Genomic DNA, 27,737 nt, shown 5'->3' on the forward strand with positions numbered 1-27,737 from the left:
TTTGATCATCATTATTTTTAACTTTTGCTGGCATATGATCAATACTTGCTTGTATTCTTTTTTGCTTTGCTTTTTATTTTCATCTTATAAAGCAGAAAATATTGCTCCAATATTCCAACTTTTTGACCAACGACCAGGATGGATGATTCATGATCATGTGTTACAAATGAATGCTTCTCATTATTTACTTTTAAAGCCAAAACAATTCGAGGATGCTTCTAATAATCATGACTTTGAAATTGGAATTTACGATGCGATAACTTATATTTGCAAATCATTTTCGACAACTGGATCGTTTTTAAAAGAAAATCATACTACGTTCTCATACAGCTATTCTCGTTCTACAAACAGTGTCTATGCATTGGGAGGATTGTCTCAAAAAGTTGTTGCAATATATAAACTTGATCTTGGAACACTTGAATGGACACAAATCCAACTTTCAACTTCAAATAAATTTTATCCTAATTCAAGGCTTAACCATTCCACTATTTGCATTTCGATTCCAAAGGAACAAAATGCAGCGAATAACCAAAATATTGCAATGGCACACGAATCCTCTACATTGATAGTTATGTATGGAGGAGAAATTGTTTGGAATCCAAAGGAATTATCAAACACAACATGGGGGAAAATAAGAAGCACGAAAACAAATGAATGCTGGTTGTTCGATATACAGCAGAAATTGTTTTATCCATTTGGATATTCTCCAAATTCGAAAAATGATCAATACTTTTCTCCAGAAGCGCAGTTGGATTCTCATCTTTTATCGACCGACATTGTTACAGATTCCCAAACTCCAGACGATTCGATTCATCATATTCATATCCTTCTTGGATCAGACAATTTCCAGAATCTTCAAGAGCATTGGATATTATCAGTGTTTTTCAGTCGGAGTGCAAATGACATGAACAATAATGGAATTTCTTTCAGCCATCAATGGACGCGAGCATCCACAGAGTTATATGGAAACTATCACAAGGAATTGAATGCGGATAACTGCATTATGGCCATCGAAAAGCAAGACTCCTCAATTCTTGCATCGCTCTACAGCTTAAGCGGTGGCAAAGCTGTTGCTTCCAAGAAATCAATCCTTCTTTCTGATCCTGTTCTGTTTGCAGCAGGACGTGTTCCTCCATCGCTCCTTCGCTCAGAAACTTCTCTTCCATCTGGCAAAGGAATTGCCGAAGTTGTTTCGACAAACGCCTTCTCATCTCCATTGCAGAAACCTTCTGATGCTGTTTCTTCAGCCTTTTTCTACGACGGCTCAGACTCACTTCTGTTTGAGATGGACACTTCTTTTCTTTCTTATTCGCTTCAGTCTTTAGAAGAACGCCTCGCCTCTGACATGCAGCCTCGCTATTCATCGTCTGACTACAAAACCGACACTTTTTCAACGTCATCTAATTCATTCGTCAAAACCCGCTTTGCTCTCAAAGAAAGGCCGCCGTCACGCACCGACTTCACATCCACGTATCTTCCCGAGCAGAACAGCCTGATTGTGTTTGGAGGGCGCAACAGCGGGCTTTTCGGGCAGGCGGTGCTGGGAGACTGCTACATGTATGATCTGACTCTCCGTCGCTGGGTTCAGGAAGGCAACGTAAAGAAGCAGAGGGAAGGGCGCATAATGTCAACGACTGTGAAGATCGCTGAAATGAGCGGTGACCGCAGAGACCTCTGGAGCGAAGGCGCGAGACCTGTTTCGGAGATATTCCGGACAGAAGTCGGAGAAAACGACATTTCTGCAGGAAGAGCAATCATCAAGAAATTCATTGCTCGTTATGGCCACTCGGCAACAGTGTGCCATTTGCCATCAGATTCATTTCTTCTGCCATTTCCTGTTGCAACCGGGTCAAATGCGCCTTCTTCTGATACAGAAGAGTCAAACTATCGTGAATGCCTTATTGTCTTTGGAGGAACAGACGGAACAAATGTGTACAACGACATTCTCGTCTATGATCCCAAAGTGCACAGCTGGAACTGCATCAAGTACTACGGCACAGGCCCTGCCCTTGGATCGTTCCTGAAGTACGAAAGATTCCACAAGGACGATCTTGCCAAGCAGTTTGTGTTGTATGGAGCACCCCCACCTCGTATCTACACATCAATGACACGTGTGATGCCCCTCTCACCTTCATCCTCTCAGGATCATCCATTCAGAGAGCTTGGGATAGTGATACATGGAGGCATGAATGAAAAGACACACACTGTCTACAACGACACCTACTTCTTTGATTTGGAGAGTGGCCTGTGGAGAACACCACTCAGAACAGCCATTCCGTCGATGCCTGTGAAGGAGCTGGTGATGCTGGTGGACATGTTCCAGGAGTCGCTGACACACGCCATCAACACCACGATGAGCGACGAGTTTGATGCCAAGCGCGATGAGAAGGCAGAAGAGCTGGTTCAAATGCTGCTGAAGGCACAGGCGCTGCTTGAGGATGCACAGAAAATCGATGTCAACCCACCTTCGTTTGGACACACGGCCCATCTTGTTTCTGTCTCCTCTGACGCCAAAACCAATCCGCTGATTCTGTTCATCGGTGGCAAGCAGACCAAAAACTCGTTTGTGAGTTCCCAGCAGAACATCCGGTGCTTCGATCCATACAATTGGGTGTGGAAGCCATCGCTGCTTCTGCCATATGCCGACACGTCGATGTTCAAACAGGCAGCTGAATCGAGTCCAATTGCACACAGCGAGGCCTACAGATACGCCTCTGACTATTCTGCCCTGCGGAGCTGGTTCACATCTTCTCTCCAGTTGTATCAGGCGCTGCGCCCACGAGCATTTACCAATGCTTTCAGCACAGCCGTTCCTTTTGCTTTTTCACAAACACACGACGTGACAAACGAGCTATGGGGAAGGACTGTCTCACCGCACGCTGTTCTGCTGTGGGGAGGCTCCTTCGGCTATGACGTGGTCAATCCGAAGTCTCAGATCCCGCTGCATCTGCTGGAAGACAGAGAGAAAGCAGCCTCGCTTTCTTTGTCCAAGCAGCTGTTCCCGACGCCTGTGACGCAGACGCAGAAGGATCTGGTTGTTGTGTTTCCAGTTGAGATGCAGCAGGACAAAGTGAACGCAGCTTATCAAGCGATAAAACGAACACACAATAACTATCGCTCAACGTACCCCACAAATATTCCTGTGAACTCACAAACCATTCCACCCAGAGAAGCAAACAAGCAATCAACCACAACCACCACAACAACAACTACTTCCACAACAACCTCTGCTCATCCCACACAAAATGTGCAATCATCTTACAATGTTGATTCCACCACTGCTTCTTCTGCTTCTTCAAAGAAAGAAGATAGCACAATCAACCAGGCAAGCTCTGTGCCTCCACCTCGGACGACAGTGATGCCAGAGACTAATAAAGTGCTTGATCCATACACATCAACATACTCTGAGCACAAAATAACACAGCAAAGCGTGACAAAGTCAACATCGTATTCTTCTCTGTCTCTCTCTCCTATTTCTTCATCCATCTCATCAACATCCTCTTCTTCCTCGTCAATTGCCTGCGATCCAGTTGCTAACCACAACAGCGACTGCTCTTCTCGTGCAAATTCCCTCATCAACAGACTGAATGAGCACAAACTGTATCTCCAGCGGATCCTCTCTGACCTGCCCATCATCGCCAGGAAGTATCAGAACGATGTTGTCAACAAGAACGTCTCCAATTGTGTGAATGGACTTTTGAAGAACAAAGGACGTCTTGGCATTTCTGACAGGACAGCCACTTGCCTCTCTCGTGATCATGTTAACATGAACATCAAGAATCTTCCGTCGTGTCTCTCCAGCTCAAGTGACACTCAATACAGCAGCATCCTCAGCTATGACTGGATGCCAGAATATCAAGCCAGAAGCACCATCGACATCTCAATGCCCTTCCAGCAGATGATATCTGAACGTCTGGCTGCTTTCAACAACTTTTCTTATTTGACCACTTCTTACTCGTTTGACTACAACCTCCATAGCCGAAAGCCGATCTGCCCTCGCTTTTCTGTGCGCCCACCGCCTCAGCGTGTGTCTGAAGGAGGTGATGAGCACTTGATGAGCAGCAGCGGCACATCGTCTTCTGCACAATGCGGCTGGCAGCAGGTACACAGCTTTGTCCACGAGGAGACTGAACTCATTCAGCGCTTTGTGGAGCAACTGCGTCTGTTTGATGCCGACAGTGTGCACATTGCAGAGCTGCAGAACAAAGCAGAAGAGCTGCAACAGCGTTTCCCACCGTTTGTGAAGGCGTTGCGAGCACTTCTTGAGGAAGACATTGGACGATGCATTGTGCGCACAACAGAAACAACAGAGACTGTGGAGAAGATGACAACGAGATTGACAGAAGTCAACAGCAAATACGACAATCTCGCCACAGACATTCGTCCTTTGCTTCACACTGAGATGCAGCTGAACCAGAAGATAAGCAATGTGACACAGGAGATCATTGCCACCAACAGCAGCCACGACTCCCTGCTCCACCAGCTGCTGGATTTGAACCGCACAGTCGTAAACTCCTTCCAAACGAGGCTGAAAATGGCGCTGGAAAGGAAAAACGACAAGCTGCTTCGTGTTGTGAGGGCGCAGGAGCGAGTGAAAGAGGCAGCAGTGGCGTTGGTAGGAAACCAACTGGAGATGTTTGCAGAAGGAGAGAAGATTTCCACTGTTCTGCAGCAGAAGGAGTGGATCGATGAGATCGTGCTGAGTGCACAGAGGCTTCTGCATCAGGACGAGTCGCTTGAAAACTGGCTGATGAATGAAAAGACCAAAGCAGCGAAGAGAATATCAGACAGAAAGAACGAAGAAGAGAAAGTGATGAACAAAGTGAAAGGATGGATCGAAGAAGCACTGCACAAGCGAAGGGCGATTGTGGAGATGAGGCAAGAAGATCTGATGCTGCTGAAGAAGAAGCTGACACTTCTGAACCAGATCCAGCTGCAGCTGAAGCAGTGGAGCGACATTGTTGAGAGCAGCGAGGCGATTGGCAAGCTGAGAGAGAATGTGCAGACAGAAATGGACGAGCTGGCAAAGACAGCAAAGACACACATTGCGAGCAAAGTGAAGAACCTGCCCTTCCATCACTTCGGATCAAAGAAGAGCAGCGAGCAGAAGGAAAGTGAAGAGAAGAAGGAGAACGGAGCATCTGCTTCTTCTTCTGATTCTGCTTCGTCAAATACAATTACAACCACCACAACTACAACCACAACAAGTGAGCACACATTCAGCAGCACCGAAGAGAACAGCTCATCCTCCACCACCACAACCACAACTGCAACACACTCAGACGCCAATGAAGAAGCAGCAGCAGCCTTGTCCTCTCGCCAGGAAGAGTCTCTTTCGCAGCGCATTGCCTCCATCCTCAGCATGGACATGATCGATCCTTCACTCCCTGAGTCTCTCTTGCAAGAGCAGTACAGAAACTACTCCCTCAAAGTGAAGCGACTGCACGATGCAATCAACGACCTCATCAGCCAGGCACAGCGGAGCCTCGACAGCGCTGTGAAGAACGCGACGCTCTTCGAAGAAAGTGTGAGGAGCAGAGAGGCGCAGCTGATACAGACAGCAAACGAACTGTGGAGGCTGATTCTGGAGTACATCAACGAGAATCTGGACATCGTCGAGCTGGAAGAGCGCATCCGCCGTGCTATGGAGGAGATTCGGCGGCTGCAGCTGCTGATAGAGAAGCACAGGGACACCAGAGGCTCGTTGGAGAAAGATCTGGCGCTTCTGAAAGTGCAGCTGCAGGGCATCCAGTCGCAGCTGAAGTCTTCTCGGGACAAGCTCTCGTTTTCGGGCAAAGAGAGGACGAGTATCACAGAGGAGTATAACTCTGCCATTCACAAGTGCGCAGTGACTCTGGAGGAGTGCGAAAAGGCTCCGTTCACTTCGTTCCAAAAACTTATTGATGATATCAGACAATTCCTTATTGAGTTGAGAATTCTTGATCTTGATTCTGTGGAATGTGGCGAAAACCTTGATGAAGCTTTGAGGGTTATTTCAAAATGGAGAAAGTTAATTAATCAAGAAACAATGAGCATTTGGTTTGCACCTGAATCAGAAAATTAAAGAAAAACAACTATTCACACGTCACTAAAGAATGATTATTCATTTCACATTTTTTTGAAAATTATATAAAACTACGGTTTCTATTGATCAAGCTTTTTATTTTTTAATTTATTATCTTTTGACGGCTTGATAAATGCAGCCCCAACGCAGTGCAGTTCAACAAAGAACTGCGCAAATGACCGATGCATTAGGACAATTTTCGACATCGGGTTCATTTCACTCACAGCATCCATCTTCACAAAGTTTGTTCAATTTTTAGTCGTATGAAAATTGGTGAGTAATATATTTTTGTACTTAGTATCATCTTTCTCTGTCCCTCCAGATGCAATTCCTGCTGGAGGTTCATTTGGAACTGTTTTTCAAGCAAAAGTTGCTGGAACTGGTGAAATTGTCGCAGTTAAACGTATCCGTTTGGAACGAAAATTCAAAAACAGAGAACTTGAAATATTATCTATTTTGGATCATCCTAACGTTTGCAAATTAAAGCACTTTTTTTATTCAAATGGAGAAGGTACAGAAGAGACTTATGTGAACTTAGTGATGGAATATGTGCCTTTCACTTTGTACGGGATTACAAGGCACTTGTCCAGGCAACACAAAAGTCTTCCAATATACCTTGTGCAAAAATATTGCTATCAGCTCCTGAACGCATTGGAATACATACATAAACTTGGAATTTGCCATCGAGATGTAAAACTACAAAATCTTCTCATCTTGCCAAGTACACACACTTTAAAACTTGGCGATTTCGGTTCAGCTAAGTTTCTCAAAAAGGGGGAAACTAGTGTATCTTATATATGTAGTCGATTTTATCGCGCTCCCGAATTGGTCCTTGGGACATCACAATATTCATTTTCAATTGGTTTGTCAATTCTCTTTAAGAATTGAATTAACTGAAGACGACTATCTCAATTGCATTTGTTGCTCATAATATTTCATTCCACTCTTTTTAAGATATGTGGTCATTTGGCTGCATTTTAGGTGAACTTTTAATTGGACATGCATTGTTTCCAGGCGAATCAACAAGCGGGCAACTTGTTGAAATCGTAAAATTTCTTGGAACTCCAACATTTGAAGAGATGAAAGCCATGGGCATCGATCCAATATCAGACATGCCTGTAATTCCAAAAATGGACATCAAGAAAGTTTTGCCACTTAATTTTTTTGTATTTCGTACAAAATAATTTTCAAAAATTATTTCAGATGTTTCGAGAAGGAACTGATCCAAGAGCGTTAGATCTGATTTCAAGAGTTCTTTGTTACGATCCTTTACAACGGCTGACTGCAGAAGAAGCCAAACAACATCCTTTCTTTGATCCAGTTAAAAGTGGATTAAAAGTTGGCTGAATTTTTAGTCATTAAATTTGTTTTTTGAAAAAAATAAAAGCTTTTTTAAATTTTATACGTTATGTTTCATGTTGCTGAGACTAAATTGTTGTGTTTGATTTTAAATTGTGTAAAGATTCTTTATTTATAGACTTTGCAAAGAATATATAACTGTTTAATTTATTAATAATAAGAGAACAAATTTGAAAAAAGATCTTTCAAAATGAAAAATAATTATGATTTTTGAACAAGAAAAAGGTTTCGATAAAGAAAAATGCAGACATCAGTCACCAATTATTTTATCAACCAACTTAATAATATGTTTTTCAATATGAAGATTTTGTTTGAACAAATTCACAACATTTATTTTCTATTTTTTTCATTGTATTTAACAAGAAATATTGTGTCATTTAATTCATTTAAAAAGAAATTTTTTCTTCATAAACCATAATTATAAAAAACAAAAATGCCTTTTCTCCGTTCTTTTCATCTTTTTATGAGGGGATTTTGGACAGGCTCTCTTCCTGGCCAAAGGTGGAGCGTTTTTGGGATAATATTCAGATTTATTTTGTACGGGATATGTGTGCCTGAAATAAAAATTTTTGTGTCGTTTTTCATTTTTGTTTTCTTTAGTTACATATTTTTTTATATCTCTGGGCGTTAAACTTATTGAATCTGCAGCATATATACAAACAATTAGGCATAAATTCTGATTTTATTCTATCATTAATTGAATCGTTTTTGTAAATATGTCTTTAAGGAAAAACTTTGAGCCAACCACTTGTACAATAGTGAAATATGTTAACTATACTATTGGTGTTCCATATCAAGATAGTTTGACCATTATTTTGCAATTTTTTTTACCGTATTTTCCTTCTTACAGATCTTGGACATGGAGGATGTGCTCATTTGTATGAAGTGATGTATATGTACTCAACTGTTAAGGGTGGAGTTAAAAACATTTCAGCTCAAGCTGTTATTCCAGATATTTCGTTTGTTTTGCAAAAAAAAAAATATTTTTTTATTTTTAATTTCGTATTGTCTTCAATATTTTACATCAATTCTTTCTTTTATATAAGATATGGAACTTGTACCCCAACATCATATAAACGCTCGCATTGGAGTTTATCACCATCAGAAATTTCAGCAGGTAACGTGAGCCATTCGTGCTATTATAATCGTATTAATGTTACAAACCTTGTTCTGGACTTGCCTCCAAAAGAGTTAGCTGCAAAAATACTTCTAATCATTGTTGTTTTGCTTCCACCTGCAATATTATGGATTGTGACTCTTGTGTACGTTATCATTGGCCTTATAAGCTGTTGTGTTCCTTCGCTTAAACGACAACTTCTTGATCCAAATGATGGAGGTGGAGGAGATGATGGAATGAACCCAGCAGTGATTGCTGATGATGGAGCAGAGGCAAATGTCGTCAATCCAGTTGAAGCGAATCATGAAAATGGTGATATTGATCACGATGAGGAAGGTGGAGCGATTGACCCGAACTCACAATCATCAAATTCTTCTTCAACATCCAATTTAACTCCGGCACAACGACAAATGTTGGCCCAGGGGTGGTATCTCCCACCTCAATCTTCTTCTTAGACTTAATTAAGTTTCATTTCATTCTCATTCCATTATTATCTTTCTTATATAAATACTTCATATCAATTTCACTTCAATTGAGATTTTTGTGGCTGCAATTATTTGCATATTTTATTGTAATTCTATTTGACGTACATTTATTCTTTCATTTTTGATATTGATAAATCGTTTTGTTGAACAGATCCCATAAAAATATTCATGTGTTCTTTTGTTTATGAAATTAAAAGTGACATTATCGAAAATGACATTATAAACGAGATAGTTAATAAGAAAAGAATTTTTCCATTTATAGAAACAACAAACGATTTTTTCGAGCTCACAGAAGCAGAATCCAGCCAATTGAATCAAAATCTGGATGTTGTTAAAACTGCAAATGTTTGTATTTTTTTTATGTTTCAAAAACTCATTTCATTATTTCCACGAAAAGAAAGAATTTGAAGATTGTTTATCAATATATCAACAGTTCCTTAAAAAGGCACAACTATTGGATGAAAAAATGATGGAATGTCTTGAGATACAAAAGAGTAATGAAGGATTCATCAACAATTTCATTGATAAATTTTCTCTTCCGGTTTCCGAAAGTGGAATTCGAATGCTTCAAGAAAAGCAGAATAGTTTTGGAGAATTAATAAAGAAAACGACTATTATTGTTAAGGTTTGAATATTTTTAATGTATTTCGATGTTTATGTGTGCGTATTATAATTTGAATTTGAAGAAAAAATTGGAAAAATTAAAACCTTTGACTGATTATTTGGAAAAGTCAACCGAAAGTATTTCAGTTATTGATGAAAAACATAATCCGAATTTTTCTTCATTTTTAAAGAAGGAAGATTTTGAAATGATTAAAGATGCGCAGTCTTTTATTACAAATCATTTTTCTTTCAATGAAAATGAAGAAATGAAAGATTTTAATTTTGATGAATATGATGAGCTTTTAAGGTTATTTCAGGAAGCTCCATGTGAGAGTGTCCTAAACATTGCCGAAAAAGAATCAAATTATTCTTCACAGAAACACTTAAACTCAGAATTCCACATTGCTGAATGTGTTACTGAGAAAGTTGATAATTCGATCGTATCAGATTTTTCAGACAAGCTGATGGAGATGAGACAAAATATATCTACAAATTTCGGAGAGGCAAACATGCATAACAAAACTTTGAGTGAAGCCGAAATAAAATCGATAATGTCTATCACCGAATACGAAAATGAGGAACTGCCATTGCTTGACTGTCATTCTCGTTCGTTAGATGAGTTAACTGCTTCATTGGAAGAATGGAGTAAAATTCCAGAAATGTTAAATTCTCATCTAGAGCATTTGCAAGAGTGTGAAATAATATTATGTAACATTTATTCATTTTAATATTACCTGTTGGAACTATCCCTGGATTTTATATTAAATTATTTTCAATAATATTTCCGATGATAGAGTAAAAAACTTAATCTCAGACCACAATCTTGGAATATTGGTTTGCTTATATTGAGATTCAGTATTATTTCATATCTTTTTTTATTTTTCTTCTTGTAGAAAAGTGAATACGAAAGACGGCAAAAAGTGGACGAGATGCTTTCTTCTTATTTCAAGGAAAATGATGAGCACGCAGAAAGTTTATTTGCATGTGTGCATTCCAATTATACTTTATTTTTCGGGGTTTTTTAATAATTATTTTTCTAAATATTTATTTGTAACGTTCTAACTTGTTTGAATTCATTTTTTTTTTTTGAATGAATCTTTGCTGGAACCGAAAAACACGACGATTTGGAATATCACATGTTTTCGATTGTTTATTCCATATTTTGAAATATTCGTTCAAAAAACGTCCACTAATATTCCAAAATATATTCTTTTTTCCACATTTTGCGTGATTGAAAAGTCGAACTTCTCCAACGAATAAAATTTTATCGAACTTACTTCAGGGGGGAATCTTCAAATACAATTAATCTCGAAATTCTCAATAGCATATGCCCTCGATTTAATGTATGCACTTTTTTCTTTGCTGAGCAAATGCATTTTGTAACCTTTTAATGCAATATTTGAAATTTTTTTTTTCATATTTGAAGGAACCTCCAAAATGTTTATGCTTCGACATTACCAATAAATATAAAGTATTATTTGAAAAAGAAGTCCTTGCTCCATTTTCAAATAAATAGATTTTTTTTTTTAATGGCATAATTTTTTTTGTTTGAAAGTTGTGCTTATTTTTGTATTTTTTCTTATGAATTTTGTTTATTTCTATGAATGGATAATTTTGGGATTCCAATCATTTTCTCTTTTTTTTACAACAAAAATAATTCAAAAATGAGAATTTTTGTACATAAATTATAAATTTGGGGCAAATTTTTTTTATTTATGAAAAAAACAACTATTTGTTCAAAACTTATTCTCCAACATTGTCATTATAAGTCTTTCATTTCCGTATCAAAATAATACAGAAAAATTCAAGAATTGAGATAAATATTTGTTAGAGAAGAATGGAACAAAATTCATAAAGCAAAATATTTTGTCCCATTTGCTTTCAAACAAGTGTTTTTTTAATTATTATGAGAATGTGTTTTATAGGAATTTATGCTTTGATTCCTTTCTTCAAAAATTAGTGAAATTTATTCATATTCCGAATTAATGATTCTAGTTCATAAAAAATAATGGATTGATATATTTTTTCTTTTTTCAAAAAAGCAACTTTTCTCTTCATAGCCTCACATTCTTCGAATTTTTTTATTTTTAAAAAAAAAGATCAAAAGGTTTTCCTTTCACAAAAGCTTTGACAGCCTTCAACAAAATAACTTAAAGATATAAAAAAGAATTTCAAATTAATTGAAAGAAAATCAGAATTCAATGTACTTCACCATCTGCTTGATCGCAATGCAAACAATCTAATGAACAATCAAAACGAAACAAAAATACTCATTTGCAAAAACTGAGATCACTTTCAAACAGAATCCAGTTTGAAATTCAACAGTTATTTAATAAAAATAAAGAAAGAAAAGAAAAGAATAATAATCTTTTAAACTTCTCCACAAAAGTACGACACAATAAAATAATAAAGCAATCACTTTTCAAACAAACAAGAAACAATTTAAAAAAGGTGTCGATTCATCCAATAAAAATGTCTTTTCTCAATAATCATTATAATAATGATAAATGAAAAAACAAACAATGAAAAATAAATAAAACTTATAAAATCAAGCATATGTCCACATTACAGTGGCATGTTGTAATCATTCTTGTCTTTTTCACCAAAAATCGGAGAGAAATCTTCCTTTGCTATACGCTCAATGCTTTCAGTACCTTTTCCGCAGCTGAAACTCCCATTGCTATTTCCATTGCTATTTCCACTGTCACTGCCACTGCCACTGCTGCTGCTTGTTCCAATGCCCCTTTCAATCAGAAGCCTTTCAATCTGCTTCTCTGCCACCAGCTTCACATTCTCTTCGTTCATCTTCCTCGTCCTCTTCTCTTCTGCTTTCTGCTTTTTCTTTTCTCTTCTCCGTTCGCTCCAGCTCATCAACCATTTCCACTCTTCAATCCACTTCCACCCGCTAACCCGCTTCTCCACACACTCCCTCAGAATACTTCGAAACTCTCCATTAAACATCTTCATCTTCAGCGAACTCTCTTTTCCAATTCCTTCAAGCAAAATTCCACTCGCATTCAGCACCACAATCAAGAGAAACACAAAAAACATCACCTTACCAAAAACGTACATCACCCACAGCTGCCCGTTCATACCCGGAACGCAACTCAGCGCAATCCCTCCCAAAAAGATGGGTATTCCAAAAATTGTCAAAAAAAATCACATTGCACACGAAACACTTTTCTGATAGGCAAAAACGCCAATGACACAGCATCATTTTCCTTTTCTTTCTGTGCCACCCGTTTGTACTCCGCTATCACATTCTTTTGGTCTGCGCCAAAATGCTCGTCTCCCTGATATAAATCCTTCTCAATTGCCTTCTTTGCTACTGCTATCTCCAAATCTTTCGACCGCCAAAACGGATCGTCATGAGGGATATATCAAAGTCTATCGTCAGGATCAGTGACATCACTCTTAATCCTCGAGAAGTTATCTCGCGATGGCACACCTTTCAAGTCGAGTAACGGTGCAACAAGACAGTCATCCTGCTCCTGTTTCTTCCCAGCCATCATTTGCGCACGAACTAATAAATCGTTCATCTTTGGTGTTTCAAACTGGCGAGGTTTCGGATGCCCGGTTGGAATTGAAGCAAACGCAGCTCTGCAGTTATCAGAATTTGGAAGGCTGCTGGGCGGCTCTTGAGTTGTGCCCCTGCTTTGTATAAAAGCAACCTCCTGCCAGAATTCCACTTTTTGCTCAAGGCCCAACGCCTGCGCAAACTCTTCAAGCGCTGACGAAGGAGGATTCGAGGGATAATAATTCTCAAACATTTTCAACAATTTTTCCTTTTCCGTGGCCCCAAGCTTTCTCATGAAATTCAGCATTCTTTCTGGTACATTTTTAATTCCTTGGACACCTATCTCCTGTGCTTTCATCATATTTTTGTTTTTCAGCTGATTTGAATGATCTTTATCCTTAACAATACAGTCTAAACCGGATATAATCACGTCGAATATAATCAACATCGTTTATTGTCACATTTTTCGATGTGCCGACATTTTTTGCTTGGTTTTCATTCATTTTTCATCGCATATAATCACAGGGATGAAAATGCATAATCATATTTTTTATTATTATGGGTGACTTTTTCTGTGAAAAATCGATTTATTGATCAAAAATCTCAAATTTTCGCGTTTTCAAAAATGTGCTCGAATAAGTCAAAATAATGTGTATTTATGATCAAAATTGCTCAAGCAAGTGAAAAAAGAGTATTTGTGTAGAATTTCCAAAAATATAAAAATTGACACAAAATTAATTAATGAATTAATATATTATTATTTTTTTCTGTGTTAAGCATCATCGTGTATAATCACAATCGGATATAGTCACAAAAAGTTGTGCAAAAACCGATGTGATTATATCCGGTTTTGACTGTATATGTTATATGATCGATTTTTTCTAATTGTTGCAGCAAACGATCAATTTGAAAAGAAGATATGAAAAATATAATGTTCTCATTTTTATCAGAAATAACCCATTTCAATTAATAATTTTGATAATTTCAATAAATGCCATAAAAAAAAAAAAAAAAAAAAAAAAAAAAAAAAAAAAAAAAAAAAAAAACACAAATTATTGAATAAAAAATCAATAAATAAAAATATTAAAGAAACATTGCTCAAAATATGATACACAAATAAAATAAGATGTGCATTGAAAAATCCAGTGTTATTAAAAAGACTTATGACTTATTATAATTTAAATTTTAATTTTATTTTTTGTTTTTTGACAAAAATTGAAACGTCCTCTTTTGATCGAAATTGTTATCACGGAAATAAATATTTATTTTTGAATTATGAATTTGTGAAGAATGTTTAATGAATTCACAGGTGGAATCTTTTTGAGTTGATTTCCGTTGAAATTGATTTTGCTTTTGTTTTTGTTTTTCTATTCAAAACTTTTGTATGTAATAGGGTCAACTTTTTAATGGGACTTTTTCCTTTATTGGCACTTTTTTTATTTTCGATAACAAAAAGCTGAGAAGTGTGAAATGGCTTTCAGTATTTGGATAACCGATTTTAACAAAGTTGATTCAATTTATTACCGGTTTGTTTTTTCATTTTTGTTTATTATTTAACGAGACATTACGTTTTTTTGATAAATTTGAATTGGTTTTTCCCACTCAACCAAGCATTTCCAGAAAATGAAAATTACTGTTTTCAAAAGCACAAACTTTTATCTATCTGTTTTAAATTCTTTTTTTTTACAAACACTTTTTTCTTGTTTTTTTCACATTTCAAATTTTCATCAACATGATAACATAAAACTGTTTATTTCTTTATTAATATAATGAAATGATAAAAATAAAAATATGATATGAAAAACAAATTCTTTAAAAATGAAGTGTTGAAAAAATAAAACATTCTCATTTTCTATTTGTCTCTGACAGACAAATGGCGCCAACCAAAAACGATCAATGATCAAGTTTTTGTAACAAAGTTAAGTTCTTGATAAATAGATAAAATTAATGTTTTATTTTTTCAACACTTCATTTTTAAAGAATTTGTTTTTCATATCATATTTTTATTTTTATCATTTCATTATATTAATAAAGAAATAAACAGTTTTATGTTATCATGTTGATGAAAATTTGAAATGTGAAAAAAACAAGAAAAAAGTGTTTGTAAAAAAAAAGAATTTAAAACAGATAGATAAAAGTTTGTACTTTTGAAAACAGGGCAAATTAAAAGAATATCGGAACTTTCAAATTATCATTATTCTTGTTTCTATTGATTTCTTTTGTGTTTATAAAGTATTTAAATGTGAAAAAAGTTGTCGGAAAACGTTAAAAAAAACTTTCAATAATTTTTTATTCAAGCTGATCAAATATAAAATTTTTGCTTATTCATCAGAATAATTAGAAGCATCCTCTCCTTCATCAACGCTATTTGAATCTTCTTCTTTTTCATCATCACGCGGTCCATGCAGTATATCGTCAGCATCAGGAATTTCTTCATTTTCTGAAAAATCAATTTCTTCATCAGCAATAATGGGATTTTCTTCTGGAATAAAATGAATCATTTTCTGCAAAATATCGACAAAACTTGGTTTAAGATTCCTTTGAACAAGCCACATGGATAAACAATCAGCAATGAATGTTTTCCTTACTCCATGCTTCGGAAAAAACGCTCTTAAATGACTCCACAACCCTTCAACTGTATTAGTACATGCGCCGGTTTCTGGATCTTTGAAGTTCCTTTTATGACAGACCGTCATATGTTCATAACCAATATCTTTCAGACAATCATAGCTTTTCCATTCATCACTAATAATTGTTGTGCCTGCTAATATCCTTTCTTGAATAATAGGAATCAATGTTTCTTTTTTCCTGTCTGGCACGATAATAACAAAATTTGTTCCAGCCCCTCCTCCTTCCTTCCTCTCAACTCCTCCGAAAATCCACAGCAAATCCTTCTTTCTTCCTCTTCCATATTTCCTTCTCCTCCAAACAGCCTCATCTATTTCGACGTATTTTCCCGGTCCTCCTAATTTCGGCATTGTTTCGTTCCAAATTTGTGTACACACAACTCTCACAACGCTTGTCCAGTAACCAATCGTTGGATATGAAACACCCGTCAGCAAATGAATTTGTTTTAATCCAATTCCAATCCAATAGTACAATAGAATCTGCAAAACAATATTTATTGGTAGTTTCATTTTGGAAAATACGGAATTTTTAAATATTGAGGTTTTTTTTCGGCAAGTTTGACACCAAAGATATTTGTAACCTTCTGTTTCCTCCCTGATTCTCCTTTTGCTTCTGCATTTAAAGCAATCATTGGTAGCGAACTCTTGAAAACGTTTGAAAAACCAATTCCACGTTTCTTCTTTATCATGGAAGATCGTATTCAATCGAAATACTGTTTGACTATTTTTTTCCTCTTCAGATCTTGCCATTAAACTTTTTTGATCACAAACCATAGATTAGAATTTTTTTGACTTTTCCATGTTTATTCAAACTTCTTAAAAAGACTTTCCGATAACTAAAAATTTGCATATTGAATCAATATATAATATAAATGACTTTCACTATTTTTTTGTGCAAAATTGAGAGTTCCGATATACTTTCATTTTGCCGAAAACAGTAATTTTCATTTTCTGGAAATGCTTGGTTGAGTGGGAAAAACCAATTCAAATTTATCAAAAAAACGTAATGTCTCGTTAAATAATAAACAAAAATGAAAAAACAAACCGGTAATAAATTGAATCAACTTTGTTAAAATCGGTTATCCAAATACTGAAAGCCATTTCACACTTCTCAGCTTTTTGTTATCGAAAATAAAAAAAGTGCCAATAAAGGAAAAAGTCCCATTAAAAAGTTGACCCTATGCCGTGTTCTGTTTTGCAGTTATCATTTTGTTGTCTTTCTCTTTGAATGATGAATGTTGTGAGATTTTAAAATAACAAAAATTTTATCAAAAAGAAATATTTCAGAAGAAATACACCAAAAATAATATTGAAGGAGAAGTTTTGCACTCAAAATAATTATTCATCTTTAACTGATAAAAAAACAGATTTCCAATTACTTTGATAATTCTCAAAAGCCAATTTCCACCATGCACGCAAGAATAATTTCAACGTTTCTATATTTTTCCAGAACGATTGTTTATTTATCATTTTGATTGAATGTGATTCGAATTTGTTTTGATGATTGCGATATTTGCGTGATTTTCAAAGATTTATAAAAATGTCAAACAATTTGTGATTATTTTCTGAAAAAAAATTTATTTAAATAACATGAATCAGAATTGCGATTGAAATATATTGACTCAAAAAAACACATTATTATCTTTATAAATTGGTTATTTTTTATTTTGTGTTGCCCTTAATAAATGCTTTAAAACAACTTTTCTTCGTTTCATTGGTTAAGCGTTAGAGATGCGATCAACAGTTATTCTTTTTACAGTTCTTACATACATTTATATCGGTAATTCCCAGTCAACCGAACATTTCATCGAACAACAACGTGATGAAGAGTGCAGAAGCGAGAAGATATTTGTTCATCCTCAGGTACACAGATGTCTTAAAAATTCATCAGAGCGTAAAATATATTACAATTATTTATTGCAACACATGAATACTTTCCAACAGAGCATCAGCATGAGAAACACTGAAATTAAAGGACAATCCGAAAAACACAATTTGCAGCACGATCTAAAGGAAAACAAAAAATTTTGTCAGACGATTGGACCAGAAATATCAAGTAATTATCAGATGCACCTTTTTAAAGAAATATTGAAAGATCATATTAAAAGTGAGATTGAGGGATGCATTTGTGCATTAAACTCGTCCGTTGAGTTGAAGAAAATTGGGCTAGTTGGGAGTGAGTGTGGGAATGTGGTGCGTGTAAGGAGGGGGAGCGTTGTTGTGGTGAAGGGGTGTGCTGTGGGGATAGAGAATGGCAATGAGGCAGGGGCATTTAATCTTTGTGGGTGCATTGGGATTTTAAGGAATATCACATTGAAGGGATGGGGAAGAGGAGGAGAGATATACTCAGGCAAGCTGTTTGGAGGGAGCGATGAAGGAGAAGGGAGTATTTCGGTGAGTGAATCACGATTCTCTTCTTTTTGTGTCTCATCAGCCCCATTCCTCTCATCCTCTTCAATACCCCTTGTAACCCTTTCTCATCTGACGTTTTTCAATATCTCAACAGCAAATGATGTATGCTCACCTTCAACCATAATGTCAACCCAAACCTCGTGTTTTATGAGCAGCTGTTCATTTTCATCAGTTTGCGATACGTATGATGGCGGAATTGTTCATTCCCTCAACAATCCTTTGGCTTCCTTATCTGTTTCAAATTCATCATTCGTTGGGTGTTGTAGGACAAGAAACATTGAATTCATTGGAACCGCAGAGGCACCATTGAAGCCAGGGAGACAAAATGAAACAGAAAATGGAACGAATTCATTCACATGGTGTGAATGGAATGGATCGAAGACAATAGGAAGTTGTGATTCTTGGAATGATGGAGTGTCAAGCGGAGGAGCTATTTGCATGTTCAGCCAATCAAACGCCTCTGTATCTGTTTTTCATTGCTATTTCAACAACTGTAATGCTTGTTATGCAGGTGGAGGTGTTCATTTCAACAATTTAAAATCTATTGAGGTTGTGAACAATTCATTTAAAACTTGCACTGCACAAAATTATCGTGGAGGTGGAATGTTTATTCTGAAGATTACGTTGTGTGTTCAGATCAGTGGATGTGAATTCCAGAATTGCAAAGGAAGAGAATGTGGAGGAGGGCTTTTACTCAATTCTTTTGATGTTTCAGGAACAAACTGCATTGGGGAAGAAAATGTGGAGGGAGAGAGTGCTTGTGTGTTTGACTGCTGTTTTTCTTCATGTTCAATAACTTCCACGTGGGGTGGAGGAGCGTACTTCATTGGTGTTCCAAATCAATTCAAAATAAGGAATATTCAGTTTATTTCATGCACAGCTAAGTCAAGTGGAGGAGGTTTTTATCTGGAACTGAATAAAGCAACTGAGCATAATGATTTTATTTATTGTTATTATCTTTTCTTTCATGGATGCAAATGCTCAGACAATGTTCCAAATGGTCACGATATGATTTTTGTTGATTATAACAATGTGTATTTGAACTCTGGAATTCCGTTCTTTGAATGCTTCACCACAAACACTGATGACAAGAGAATCTGTTATGCGTTCAATTTTGCAAATGCAAGTGCTTGGGCATATGATCAAACATCAAAAAAAAATTGGCTGAAGGATAAGACGATATATGTTTCAGTGAAAGGGAATGATTCATCTCCACTTTGCGGGGCAAATGAAACATTTCCTTGTCTGACAGTGAAGAAAGCGTTTGAGATGTGTGAGGTGCAGATTAGCTTGGCAATCACGCTGATGGAAGGGAATCATCAAAGTGAAGCAACAACGATCAATATTGGGACAAAGAAAATTTCGGTCATTGGGAAAGGCAAAGATAAGAGTTCTATCGGAACGGGAGTACTTTCATCTCCATCAACAGCAGGAGCGCTATTCAGTGTGTCAACAGGTCACCTTGGTTTATTGCACATGAAGGTTGATTGCAACTCAATAGTTGAAACTTCACCGAGTGTAGTTGTGGTGTCTGATGGGAGTGGTTCGCTCTCGTTTGAGGATATTGTGATCACCACGAGTGTTTCTTCAGGAAACTATGTGATGTCATCGTCAGTGTTTGTGTTACCGCTGTCGCAGTTGTCGATGGCTGATGTGGAGATCATGAATATGAATATCTCAGAATCATTGTTCTCAGAACCAGATCAATCATAAGTTTCAACATCTGGAGAAAGTGTTTTGACAAATGTGACAATTCAGATAGTGAAATTGAGGAGTGGAGATGGGGTGGTTGTGGCAAAAAGTGTAAAGGAAGGGGAGACATTTGTGGTTCGGAACATAACAATTGAGGATTGCGAGTGTGAGAATGGAGGTGGTGGAGGAATAAAGGTTGATTTATTATCACCTTTAAGCAAGCTTCATGTTGATTCAACAACTTTCAACAGATGCAAATGCACTGGATATGGGGGAGGGATAATGTTGCATCTGGCAGATAACTCGATTGATTTCTCAGTTGTGTCAGTTGACTTTTCATGCTGTTCTGCTTCGTTGGGTGGGAATTATGTGTTTGTGAATGGGAGCAGTTCAGCGAGCTGGAGAATAACAACAGAAAAGCTGAATGTCCAACATGACGATTCTAAATACAATGAGCTGGTGGGATATGATCGGAGTGACACAACAATGGGGCTGTTCCCGCTGAATGTGTTTCTGGATTCATATCCAGATGCAGCACATGTGGGGAAGGGAAAGGATGGGCTGGGTGGATACGACTCGTGGTTTTGCGGGTTTGCTTATTATCCGTGTGCCACCATCACCCATACAGCGCAGGTGAGATATGCAGACACAAACAAGAAGATCGAATTAGATTCAGGATTTGAGCTTGCTGAAGTAGTTGCAATGACTGATGTCCATGAATGGGAGATTTTTTCTCTTACAAAAGGGATGGATGTTGTGGTGAAAGCACCAGATTATTTTGACTCTTCTTGTCTGATTGAGGTGTTGAGCAAATGTTCAATTAGAAACATCAAGTTCTGTATTCCATATGCTCTATCTGATGCATCATCTTTGATAACATCCAATTCCACTCTCCTCACACTCACTGACTGTTCTGTTGTTTGTCCCTCTGAGAATTCCATTGGATATTGTTTTGTCGATGTGATTGGTGGAAAAGTGAAAGTGGAGGGATTGGTGATCACAGAGACCTTGAGATTTGGAGAACATTCACTGATTGAGTTTGCTGGAGGGGTGGAATCAGTTGTGATTTGTGGATGTGAGGTGAACAACATTGAGAAGAGAAATGAAGATGGAGGATGGGTGAGTGGAGTGGTTGGAGTAGAGAGAGATGAGGGGAAGAATGGGATAATTGTGATTGAATCGTGTGTTGTGAAGGGGTGCAGGTGTGTTGGAGGAGGAGGGATGTGTGTTGGGGTGAAAGGGGAAGGGAGTGTTATTGTGAATGGGAGTTGTATGATTGATGGGTGTGAGGCGAAAGGTTCAGAGGGAAGTGAAGGGAGAGGGGGAGGGATGATGATTGTGATGGAGAGCAGAGATGGTTCATTAAAAATGGAATCTGGAAAAGACTATTTGTTTGGAGAGAATAACAAAGCTGAATATGGGAAGGATGTGTTTGTTTCATGCAGTTGGGGGATATTGCTTGAGTCGAAAGTGAATGGGAGTTCATTTTCATTTTTTGATTTTCGTGAGATTCCCTCTGATGTTGTGAAGTTGTGTGGGAGTGAGGATGGGAGAGAAGGGGAAGTGATTCCGCTGTTTGTATATTTGTGTTCAATTGGCTCGAAGTTGAGAGTTGATGGGAGAGGAGAGAGGGCACTGGATCAGAGCCATTGTGGGTTTGAGGAGTTTGGGTGTTTGACGATTGACTATTGTGTTTGGAAGAGAGCGAGCATCAATGTGAATGAAATTGAAGTTGCATCAGAATCGTTGATAAAGAATGAGATGAAAGTGATTTCATTTGAGGTTCGTGTTTCAGGGAAAGAAGAGGGGATGAGGGTGGTTGTGAGGGATGAAGGATCGATAAATCAAAACAACCTTATTGAGTGTTCAAAATCATTTGAGATGAGATATTTGTCATTTGTGCTGAATGAAGAAATGAATGGGAGGAGAAGTGGATTAATCCACCTTTCCTCTTCTTCCTCATCATTAACAACAACAATCACAATCACGAGCTGTTCAGTTTCATTTGGAAACGATGAATTGATTGGATACGATGTGATTTGCATTGAGGGAGGAGGGTTGATTGTGAATAGATTTGTGATGGAAGGGAAAGTGAGAATGAATGGGAAATCGCCAATTGTTATTTCTAATGGAGTTGAATTGGAGATTATGAACAGCCGAATAAGTGGAGTGGAAGTGAAAGGTGGAATTGGAGGATGCTTGAATGTGGAGATGAAGGAAGGAGGGGGTGTGAATATTGAAGAATGCAATATATCATCGACATGCTCAGGTGGAAATGAAATGAAAGGGGGAGGGATGATGATATCAATGGGAATGGGAGGGAGTTTGGAAATGAAAAATATTAAGTTTGAGGGATGCGAAGTGCCAACAGAGGATAATTCAGAGAAAGGAAGAGGATTGGGAGGAGGGATGTTTGTGAAGCTGGCAGATGAAATTGGATCATTTGTGATGGAAGGAATGGAATTTGAGGGATGCGATGCGTGGAAAGGGAAGAATGCGTTTACGTCAGGATGGGATCTGAGAGAGATTGTGAAGGAGCACTTGAAATGGGAAATGAGTTCAGAGGAGTTGGGATCGTTGAATGAGTTGTGTGGATGGGAGAGGAAAACGACAGGAGAGAAGGGATATGTAATTCCACTTGTTGTGTATTTGTGGTTCAATTGGAGTGGGGATGGGTTTGTTTCGAAAGAAAATGGAGGAGACTTTAGTGGGTGTGGATTTTCTGAAGCACCATGCTCATCGATTGATTACTTGATATCACTGAGATATGAACCACTTGATGAAGGTGAATCCCACATCAGCATTGTGGATTCGGGGTTGTTGAAACATTCCATATCATTTTCTTCCTCATCGCCTCCGACTTCACAAGATTCAGAGTTACCAAAAGTTGTTATTGAAGGGACAAAGAAAGGAACAGAAGTTTCGATAAGTGATGAAGATAAGAATGATTTGAGCGATAACTCATTGATTTCATCGAATATGAGTTTGTCATTAATGAATATATCATTCACTAAACCTAGCATTACCACCAATCATGCAGTATTCATTGAATCATCAGGAACAAATACACATTTGTCAGCTACGGATTGCTCATTTGGATCATTGACAGGGCTGACAGAGACAGCAGGATGTTGTGTGATGAGAGTAAATGGAGGAAGTGTTTTGATTGAGAGATGCTCATTGAATTTGATTTCAGAGTTGAAAGGGTTCATTGCCTTTAGCCCAAATGCAACTGAGGTGACTCTTCAGAATATGAATATTTCATTTGTGAGTGTGAAGGAAAGAAGTCTGATTTCGATGATAGAAGAGGAAGACCAGATGAGTGGAGATGAGAATACTCATTCTAATATCAATAAACAAGTTTTGAGGGTTGTGGGGTGTTCATTTGCCAACATCACAAAAGAAGGTATTGGAGCGAGTGTTATTGATGTGGGATCATATGAGCATGGAATGGAGTGTTTGATGGATGAGTGTTCGATATCGAGTTGCAAGAGTGGTTTAAGCAGAGAAGGAGGGGGAATGAGAGTGGTGCTGAAGAGTGGGGAATCAGTATTGAAAGTGAATGGGAGCTCATTTTCGATATGCAAGTGCTCGAGTGAAACAGGGTGTGGAGGAGGGCTGTTTATTGATGGGTCTGACCCACATGCGAATTATGGAGATGAGAGTCAGATTCTGCCTCTGAATTTCAAGATTGTGAACATTCTGTTTTATATGAATGAGGCATATGTGGGGAAAGATATATTTGTCAGATGCCACTCGATTGCTCACCAGATCAACGAAACTTTGTTTGCCTTGAACTACAGCCAGGAGTCATTGAACTCAAACAATTCCATCTGTGGGAGGGATGTTGAGAGCGCGACAGAAGTTGATCTGATTCCGCTAATCACATTCTATTATGGCCAGCAGGTGTTTGTGAATAGAACAGGGAGTGATGGCAGACGATGTGGGGCTCAAATCAATCCATGTTCCAGTATCAACTGCGGGATTGACCATATCCAGGAAGGGGTGATGAATGCGATTCTGATTGACGGAGAAGGAGTTGTTTCGGGCGAATGCTCCATCGGGGATCTGAATGTGAACTCATACAAAAAGTCTCAGGCGATTGTCAAGCTGAAATCAGATATAGCGAAATCAGCAGAGAAGGATTGCATCATGGAGTTTATAAATGAAAGCGCTGTGGAGAGGTGCTCATTCCAGTTTGAAGATAATTTTATATCAACTCATAGCTTCATTCTGAAAGTGAAGAACGGAATGACGAAAATTCAAGAATGTGAATTCTTCTCCTCTGCCGATGAAGTGAAATTGAACAGTTCAATTGTTAGTGTGGAAAGCGGAGAACTGAAGATCTCAGAAACAACATTCAGGGATTTGGATTCAACAACAGCAGTGTTTTCATTTTGTGAAGAATCAGACGTGACAATTGTTGAAACAAGACTATCGAATATCAAATGTGAGGTAGATATTGGGGGTGTTGGAGGAAACGCGAAGGTGGCGATGAAAGTGATGACGATTGAGAATGTGACTCTGTTTGATGGAGGATGTGCAATTGCGATGAATGATGCTGAACAAGAGGTGAGTGTGCTGAACTGCTCGTTTGAAAAAAGCTCGAATTCGGTGGATAAGGGAAGCATGATGCAGATAAGACGATCCAAGGAAGTGAAGGTTGTAATATGTGTGTTTGACGGAGAAAAAGAAGAGAGAAAAGCAGATGCAATCAATAAAAGAAACAAAAGAAAAGATGGATTATGTGAATGGAATGGCTCATTGGTTGATGTTGAAAGCAGTAACGTGGAGATGAATGAAACAACGATTATGAAGAGCAAAGCAGGTGGTTTGTGGGTGAGTGGAGGGAGTGTGAAGATTGAAAATGGAAAGTTTGAGAACAACAACCCCGAGATTGAAGGATATCCATCAGCGCGAAGGAATGCAATCTGCACAGAGAATAGTGAATTGAATGTTGTGAGCGTAAAAGGGGGAGATGGATTGAAAGACAATTCTTCTCTTTGGATTTTGAATGATGGATGTGATTTGAGAGGGATAGCAGGAGAAAGATTATCTCCATTTTTCATTCCCAGACTGGAATATGTTTCAGTGAATGAGAATGGCAGCAATGTTGTTGTGAAATTCGAGGGATCACTTCTTCTTCCTTGTGACTTGTCATTCAAACTTGTGTATAAAACAGGGGATGTGGAGTTGGTTGAGACATATCAATTTGAGGAAGACAGTTTTGTGTCAGAAACAGAAGTGATTGGAAGAATTCCATCAGAGAATATTTCATTGGCTTCAGATGAAACAGAGATATCTGTGATGATTTTGTTTGGAAAACAATTGGCATCCACTTCTCCACTGATACTGAAAAACAGAAGTGAAACAAAATCAGAAGCAGATGGAAAAGTTGTTGAAAGAGGATATAGAAAATCCTCTTCTTCAACAGTAATTATTATTATCTTAGTTGCAATTTTGTTGATTGTTCTGATTGTTGCTATTGCCTTTATTGTCAGATGGAGAAAACAAAAGAGAAGAACAAGAGAATTGGAAGTGATTGTGGAAGACACAGTGAAGAAAGATCCAAAGGCGTTTGAGATGGTGACAATGGAGATGTCACCAGAGGAACAGTGGAGGAGAGCGGAGAGGGAGGCAGAAAAGAAGAATGAAGAGAGGATGAAGAAGAGGGTGTATGATACGAATATGCAACATTCTGAATCATCCGAGCATCTTCTATCTGAGAGCGGGTCAACTGAATACATACTGGGAAGAGACTCAGACAAGATCCCAGAATGGGCGCTGGAAAAGGTTGATGATAAAGAAGATGAGGAAACAAGAAAACGAACACCATCACCATCCATTTCATCCACATCCACAACTGATTCAGACTCAACATTTGTTCGCGTGGAAGATGCTTGTCCGACCACCTCATCGATGTCAAACTTGGTTGATGCGATGGCATGCTCGTCTCCTCATGAGAAGCTGATTGTGGATTTGAGAGATTCTTTGTTCATGCTGTTGCATGGAAGGAACAAGACAAAAGAGATGGCGATAGGCACTCTGCAGGAGAGGGAGCAAACAGCTGCTCAAATTCTGTTCTGGGTGGCGAATCTTGCACTCCATTCGTTTGATGAAATGGAAAATCCTCTCTCATCTCTTGCAAATCTCAGTCCGCACATTGTTCTGTTCTCAGAGCACATGGTCATCTGCATTGTGATGCATTCAGACTTATTGTCAGATGATGATTCAGACTCGTCTTCAATCTCTTCATTAAGTGTCATTACATTTGCCGGTGTTGATGATGATAGTGACTCCCTTCCTTCTTCGGCTTTTGAGGATGATGATTATTATAAAAAAGAATGTTTGAGATGGAAGGCGCCAGAGCTGCTGATCAACAAGAAGATGAAAGCAACAAAGGAATCTGTTGTATTTTCTATTGGGATAATGTTGTGGGAGTGCTTGACGCTGAAGATACCGTTTGGGGACTTTGAGGCTGAGGTGGCTGGCCAGAAGATTGTGAACGGCGAAAGGCCAGATGGTACAGTGATTAGCGAAAGTTGTTTTGTTGAGATATGGAAGCAGAGTGTTGGTATGGAACGATCAAAAAGACCATCACTGATTTTTATCAAACGAGAGTTTTTCAAGCATTTTCCGAAAGAAGCAGTAATTGTGACGGTATCTGATGCCATTGACTATGAATATGATGATGAGGAGAGGAGCTTGAAAGTTATCATCGAAGCTTCTTAAGGCATACTCTGAAGCCAATACGAATGAGTTTGATGCTTTCAAATTCAATTTTTCAAAGAAGAAAATTTGGCAAGCTAATCAATTTTCGTTTGAAGAAATGATTGAATTGAATGAGATACAAAATGGAGAAGAATGCTTTTGTGAGCAGTTCAGCATCAGAGCAGATAATTTGTTCATGATGTGAAATATCAGGAAGTTGAATTTATGGAGATGGTTGAATAACTTTCTCATTTTAGTCGACTTCAATTGATAATATTTGAAATGCTGATATTTAACAAAATTGGGATTAAGTTAGTATTCATTTTTTTGGAGTGATGTTTGGATTGTGATATGTGGTTAGATATGGATAAATGTGTAAAAACCGTCTTTAGCAATTTTTAACATTGATTTTTGGATATGTATTTGATATGTTGAATGGTTTATTTTCCATAAATTTGAAAAAATTATGTATCTGAAAGAATAAATAAATATATTTCTTTTATGTATTTAAATATGTTTGTGTAAAGCTTTCCTTTTCCTAACTTTGAAATGTTTCATTCCAAAAGTCTTTCAATTTATCTTCTTGAAATTTTTGTAAAGTAATTGTCTTTTGTTTTTTTTATCTGGGTTATTATCAATCACTTTTCAACGTATATTTCGAATTTTGGAACAGAAATTTTCGATTTTGCGGAATATTACACTTCAACGTATCAAATAAACAGAAGTTGTCAAAATTTGTTCAGTGATACAACATGCAATTCGGTTCGTGAAATATCAAAAAGCCAATATATCATTTTTAAGATATGAACAACAATAATCATCAAGTTATCAACGAAACTCTTTGACACAATTTACAACATAAAATTATCTATAAGTGTAAGTATTTCTTTGTAATCATGATTTCGTTCGAGTGCAAATCTCATTGTTTTCTCAATGGACTTTCAAGAATAAAATGAACTTTCACGGTTAACGCACATCGTTCATATTGTATTTATATTTCTTTACATGTTTTCAAAGACCCAACGAAGTGTTTTTTTTTTTTTTTTTTTTTTTTTTTTTTTTTTTTTTCAATTTATTATTAATTATTTTTTTTTTTTTATTTTTGAATAAAAAACACGAAATTTAGAATGATAAAAAAAATGAATAGCTG

At 37.3% G+C, this 27,737-nt stretch overlaps 8 protein-coding genes across 8 annotated transcripts; 6 read left to right on the forward strand and 2 right to left on the reverse strand.

Moving 5' to 3' along the window:
• Positions 1-142: 142 nt before the first annotated feature.
• MONOS_491 (uncharacterized protein) lies at positions 143-6,155 on the forward strand (the record flags this gene model as incomplete). Its single annotated transcript, XM_067875018.1, has 1 exon — positions 143-6,155. The coding sequence occupies one exon, from the start codon at positions 143-145 to the stop codon at positions 6,062-6,064; it is 5,922 nt and encodes a 1,973-aa protein (XP_067735612.1). The 3' UTR covers positions 6,065-6,155.
• On the forward strand, positions 6,154-7,804 carry MONOS_490 (putative CMGC/GSK protein kinase). Its single transcript, XM_067875007.1, has 4 exons — positions 6,154-6,306; positions 6,363-6,926; positions 7,019-7,209; positions 7,268-7,804. The coding sequence occupies exons 1-4, from the start codon at positions 6,198-6,200 to the stop codon at positions 7,409-7,411; spliced, it is 1,008 nt and encodes a 335-aa protein (XP_067735613.1). The 5' UTR covers positions 6,154-6,197; the 3' UTR covers positions 7,412-7,804.
• Positions 7,805-7,845: 41 nt separating this feature from the next.
• MONOS_489 (uncharacterized protein) lies at positions 7,846-9,193 on the forward strand. Its single transcript, XM_067874995.1, has 5 exons — positions 7,846-7,971; positions 8,024-8,090; positions 8,151-8,224; positions 8,274-8,382; positions 8,470-9,193. The coding sequence occupies exons 1-5, from the start codon at positions 7,857-7,859 to the stop codon at positions 8,993-8,995; spliced, it is 891 nt and encodes a 296-aa protein (XP_067735614.1). The 5' UTR covers positions 7,846-7,856; the 3' UTR covers positions 8,996-9,193.
• On the forward strand, positions 9,194-11,144 carry MONOS_488 (uncharacterized protein; the record flags this gene model as incomplete). The annotated part of the gene is made up of 8 exons (XM_067874983.1): positions 9,194-9,370; positions 9,423-9,650; positions 9,712-9,851; positions 9,936-10,319; positions 10,423-10,462; positions 10,522-10,612; positions 10,868-10,971; positions 11,055-11,144. 8 exons carry the CDS (start codon positions 9,194-9,196, stop codon positions 11,142-11,144), a joined length of 1,254 nt encoding a protein of 417 aa, XP_067735615.1.
• A 1,049-nt stretch (positions 11,145-12,193) lies between these two features.
• MONOS_16917 (uncharacterized protein) lies at positions 12,194-13,506 on the reverse strand (the record flags this gene model as incomplete). Its single annotated transcript, XM_067869789.1, has 3 exons — positions 12,194-12,747; positions 12,801-12,971; positions 13,077-13,506. 3 exons carry the CDS (start codon positions 13,504-13,506, stop codon positions 12,194-12,196), a joined length of 1,155 nt encoding a protein of 384 aa, XP_067735616.1.
• Positions 13,507-15,466: 1,960 nt separating this feature from the next.
• Positions 15,467-16,282, reverse strand: MONOS_13218 (putative Uncharacterized transposase-like protein; the record flags this gene model as incomplete). The annotated part of the gene is made up of 1 exon (XM_067865902.1): positions 15,467-16,282. The coding sequence occupies one exon, from the start codon at positions 16,280-16,282 to the stop codon at positions 15,467-15,469; it is 816 nt and encodes a 271-aa protein (XP_067735617.1).
• A 1,416-nt stretch (positions 16,283-17,698) lies between these two features.
• On the forward strand, positions 17,699-19,897 carry MONOS_13217 (uncharacterized protein; the record flags this gene model as incomplete). Its single annotated transcript, XM_067865901.1, has 1 exon — positions 17,699-19,897. The coding sequence occupies one exon, from the start codon at positions 17,699-17,701 to the stop codon at positions 19,895-19,897; it is 2,199 nt and encodes a 732-aa protein (XP_067735618.1).
• A 261-nt stretch (positions 19,898-20,158) lies between these two features.
• Positions 20,159-26,608, forward strand: MONOS_13216 (uncharacterized protein; the record flags this gene model as incomplete). The annotated part of the gene is made up of 1 exon (XM_067865900.1): positions 20,159-26,608. The coding sequence occupies one exon, from the start codon at positions 20,159-20,161 to the stop codon at positions 26,606-26,608; it is 6,450 nt and encodes a 2,149-aa protein (XP_067735619.1).
• Between the last annotated feature and the right edge of the window lie 1,129 nt (positions 26,609-27,737).

This window comes from Monocercomonoides exilis, assembly GCF_001643675.1.
Source record: "Monocercomonoides exilis strain PA203 chromosome Unknown scaffold2-2631571, whole genome shotgun sequence".
In the NCBI taxonomy this organism is placed as follows: domain Eukaryota; phylum Preaxostyla; order Oxymonadida; family Polymastigidae; genus Monocercomonoides; species Monocercomonoides exilis.

Excerpts from the sequence above, each read along its gene's own strand:
- MONOS_489 (XM_067874995.1), top strand. The coding sequence starts at position 7,857 with ATGCCTTTTCTCCGTTCTTTTCATCTTTTTATGAGGGGATTTTGGACA. Across the intron at positions 7,972-8,023 it reads ATTTATTTTGTACGGGATAT|TTACATATTTTTTTATATCT; the intron begins GTGTGCCTGAAA and ends TGTTTTCTTTAG. Across the intron at positions 8,225-8,273 it reads TGGTGTTCCATATCAAGATA|ATCTTGGACATGGAGGATGT; the intron begins GTTTGACCATTA and ends TCCTTCTTACAG.
- MONOS_490 (XM_067875007.1), top strand. The coding sequence starts at position 6,198 with ATGCAGCCCCAACGCAGTGCAGTTCAACAAAGAACTGCGCAAATGACC. Across the intron at positions 6,307-6,362 it reads ACAGCATCCATCTTCACAAA|TATCATCTTTCTCTGTCCCT; the intron begins GTTTGTTCAATT and ends TTTTGTACTTAG. Across the intron at positions 6,927-7,018 it reads ACAATATTCATTTTCAATTG|ATATGTGGTCATTTGGCTGC; the intron begins GTTTGTCAATTC and ends ACTCTTTTTAAG.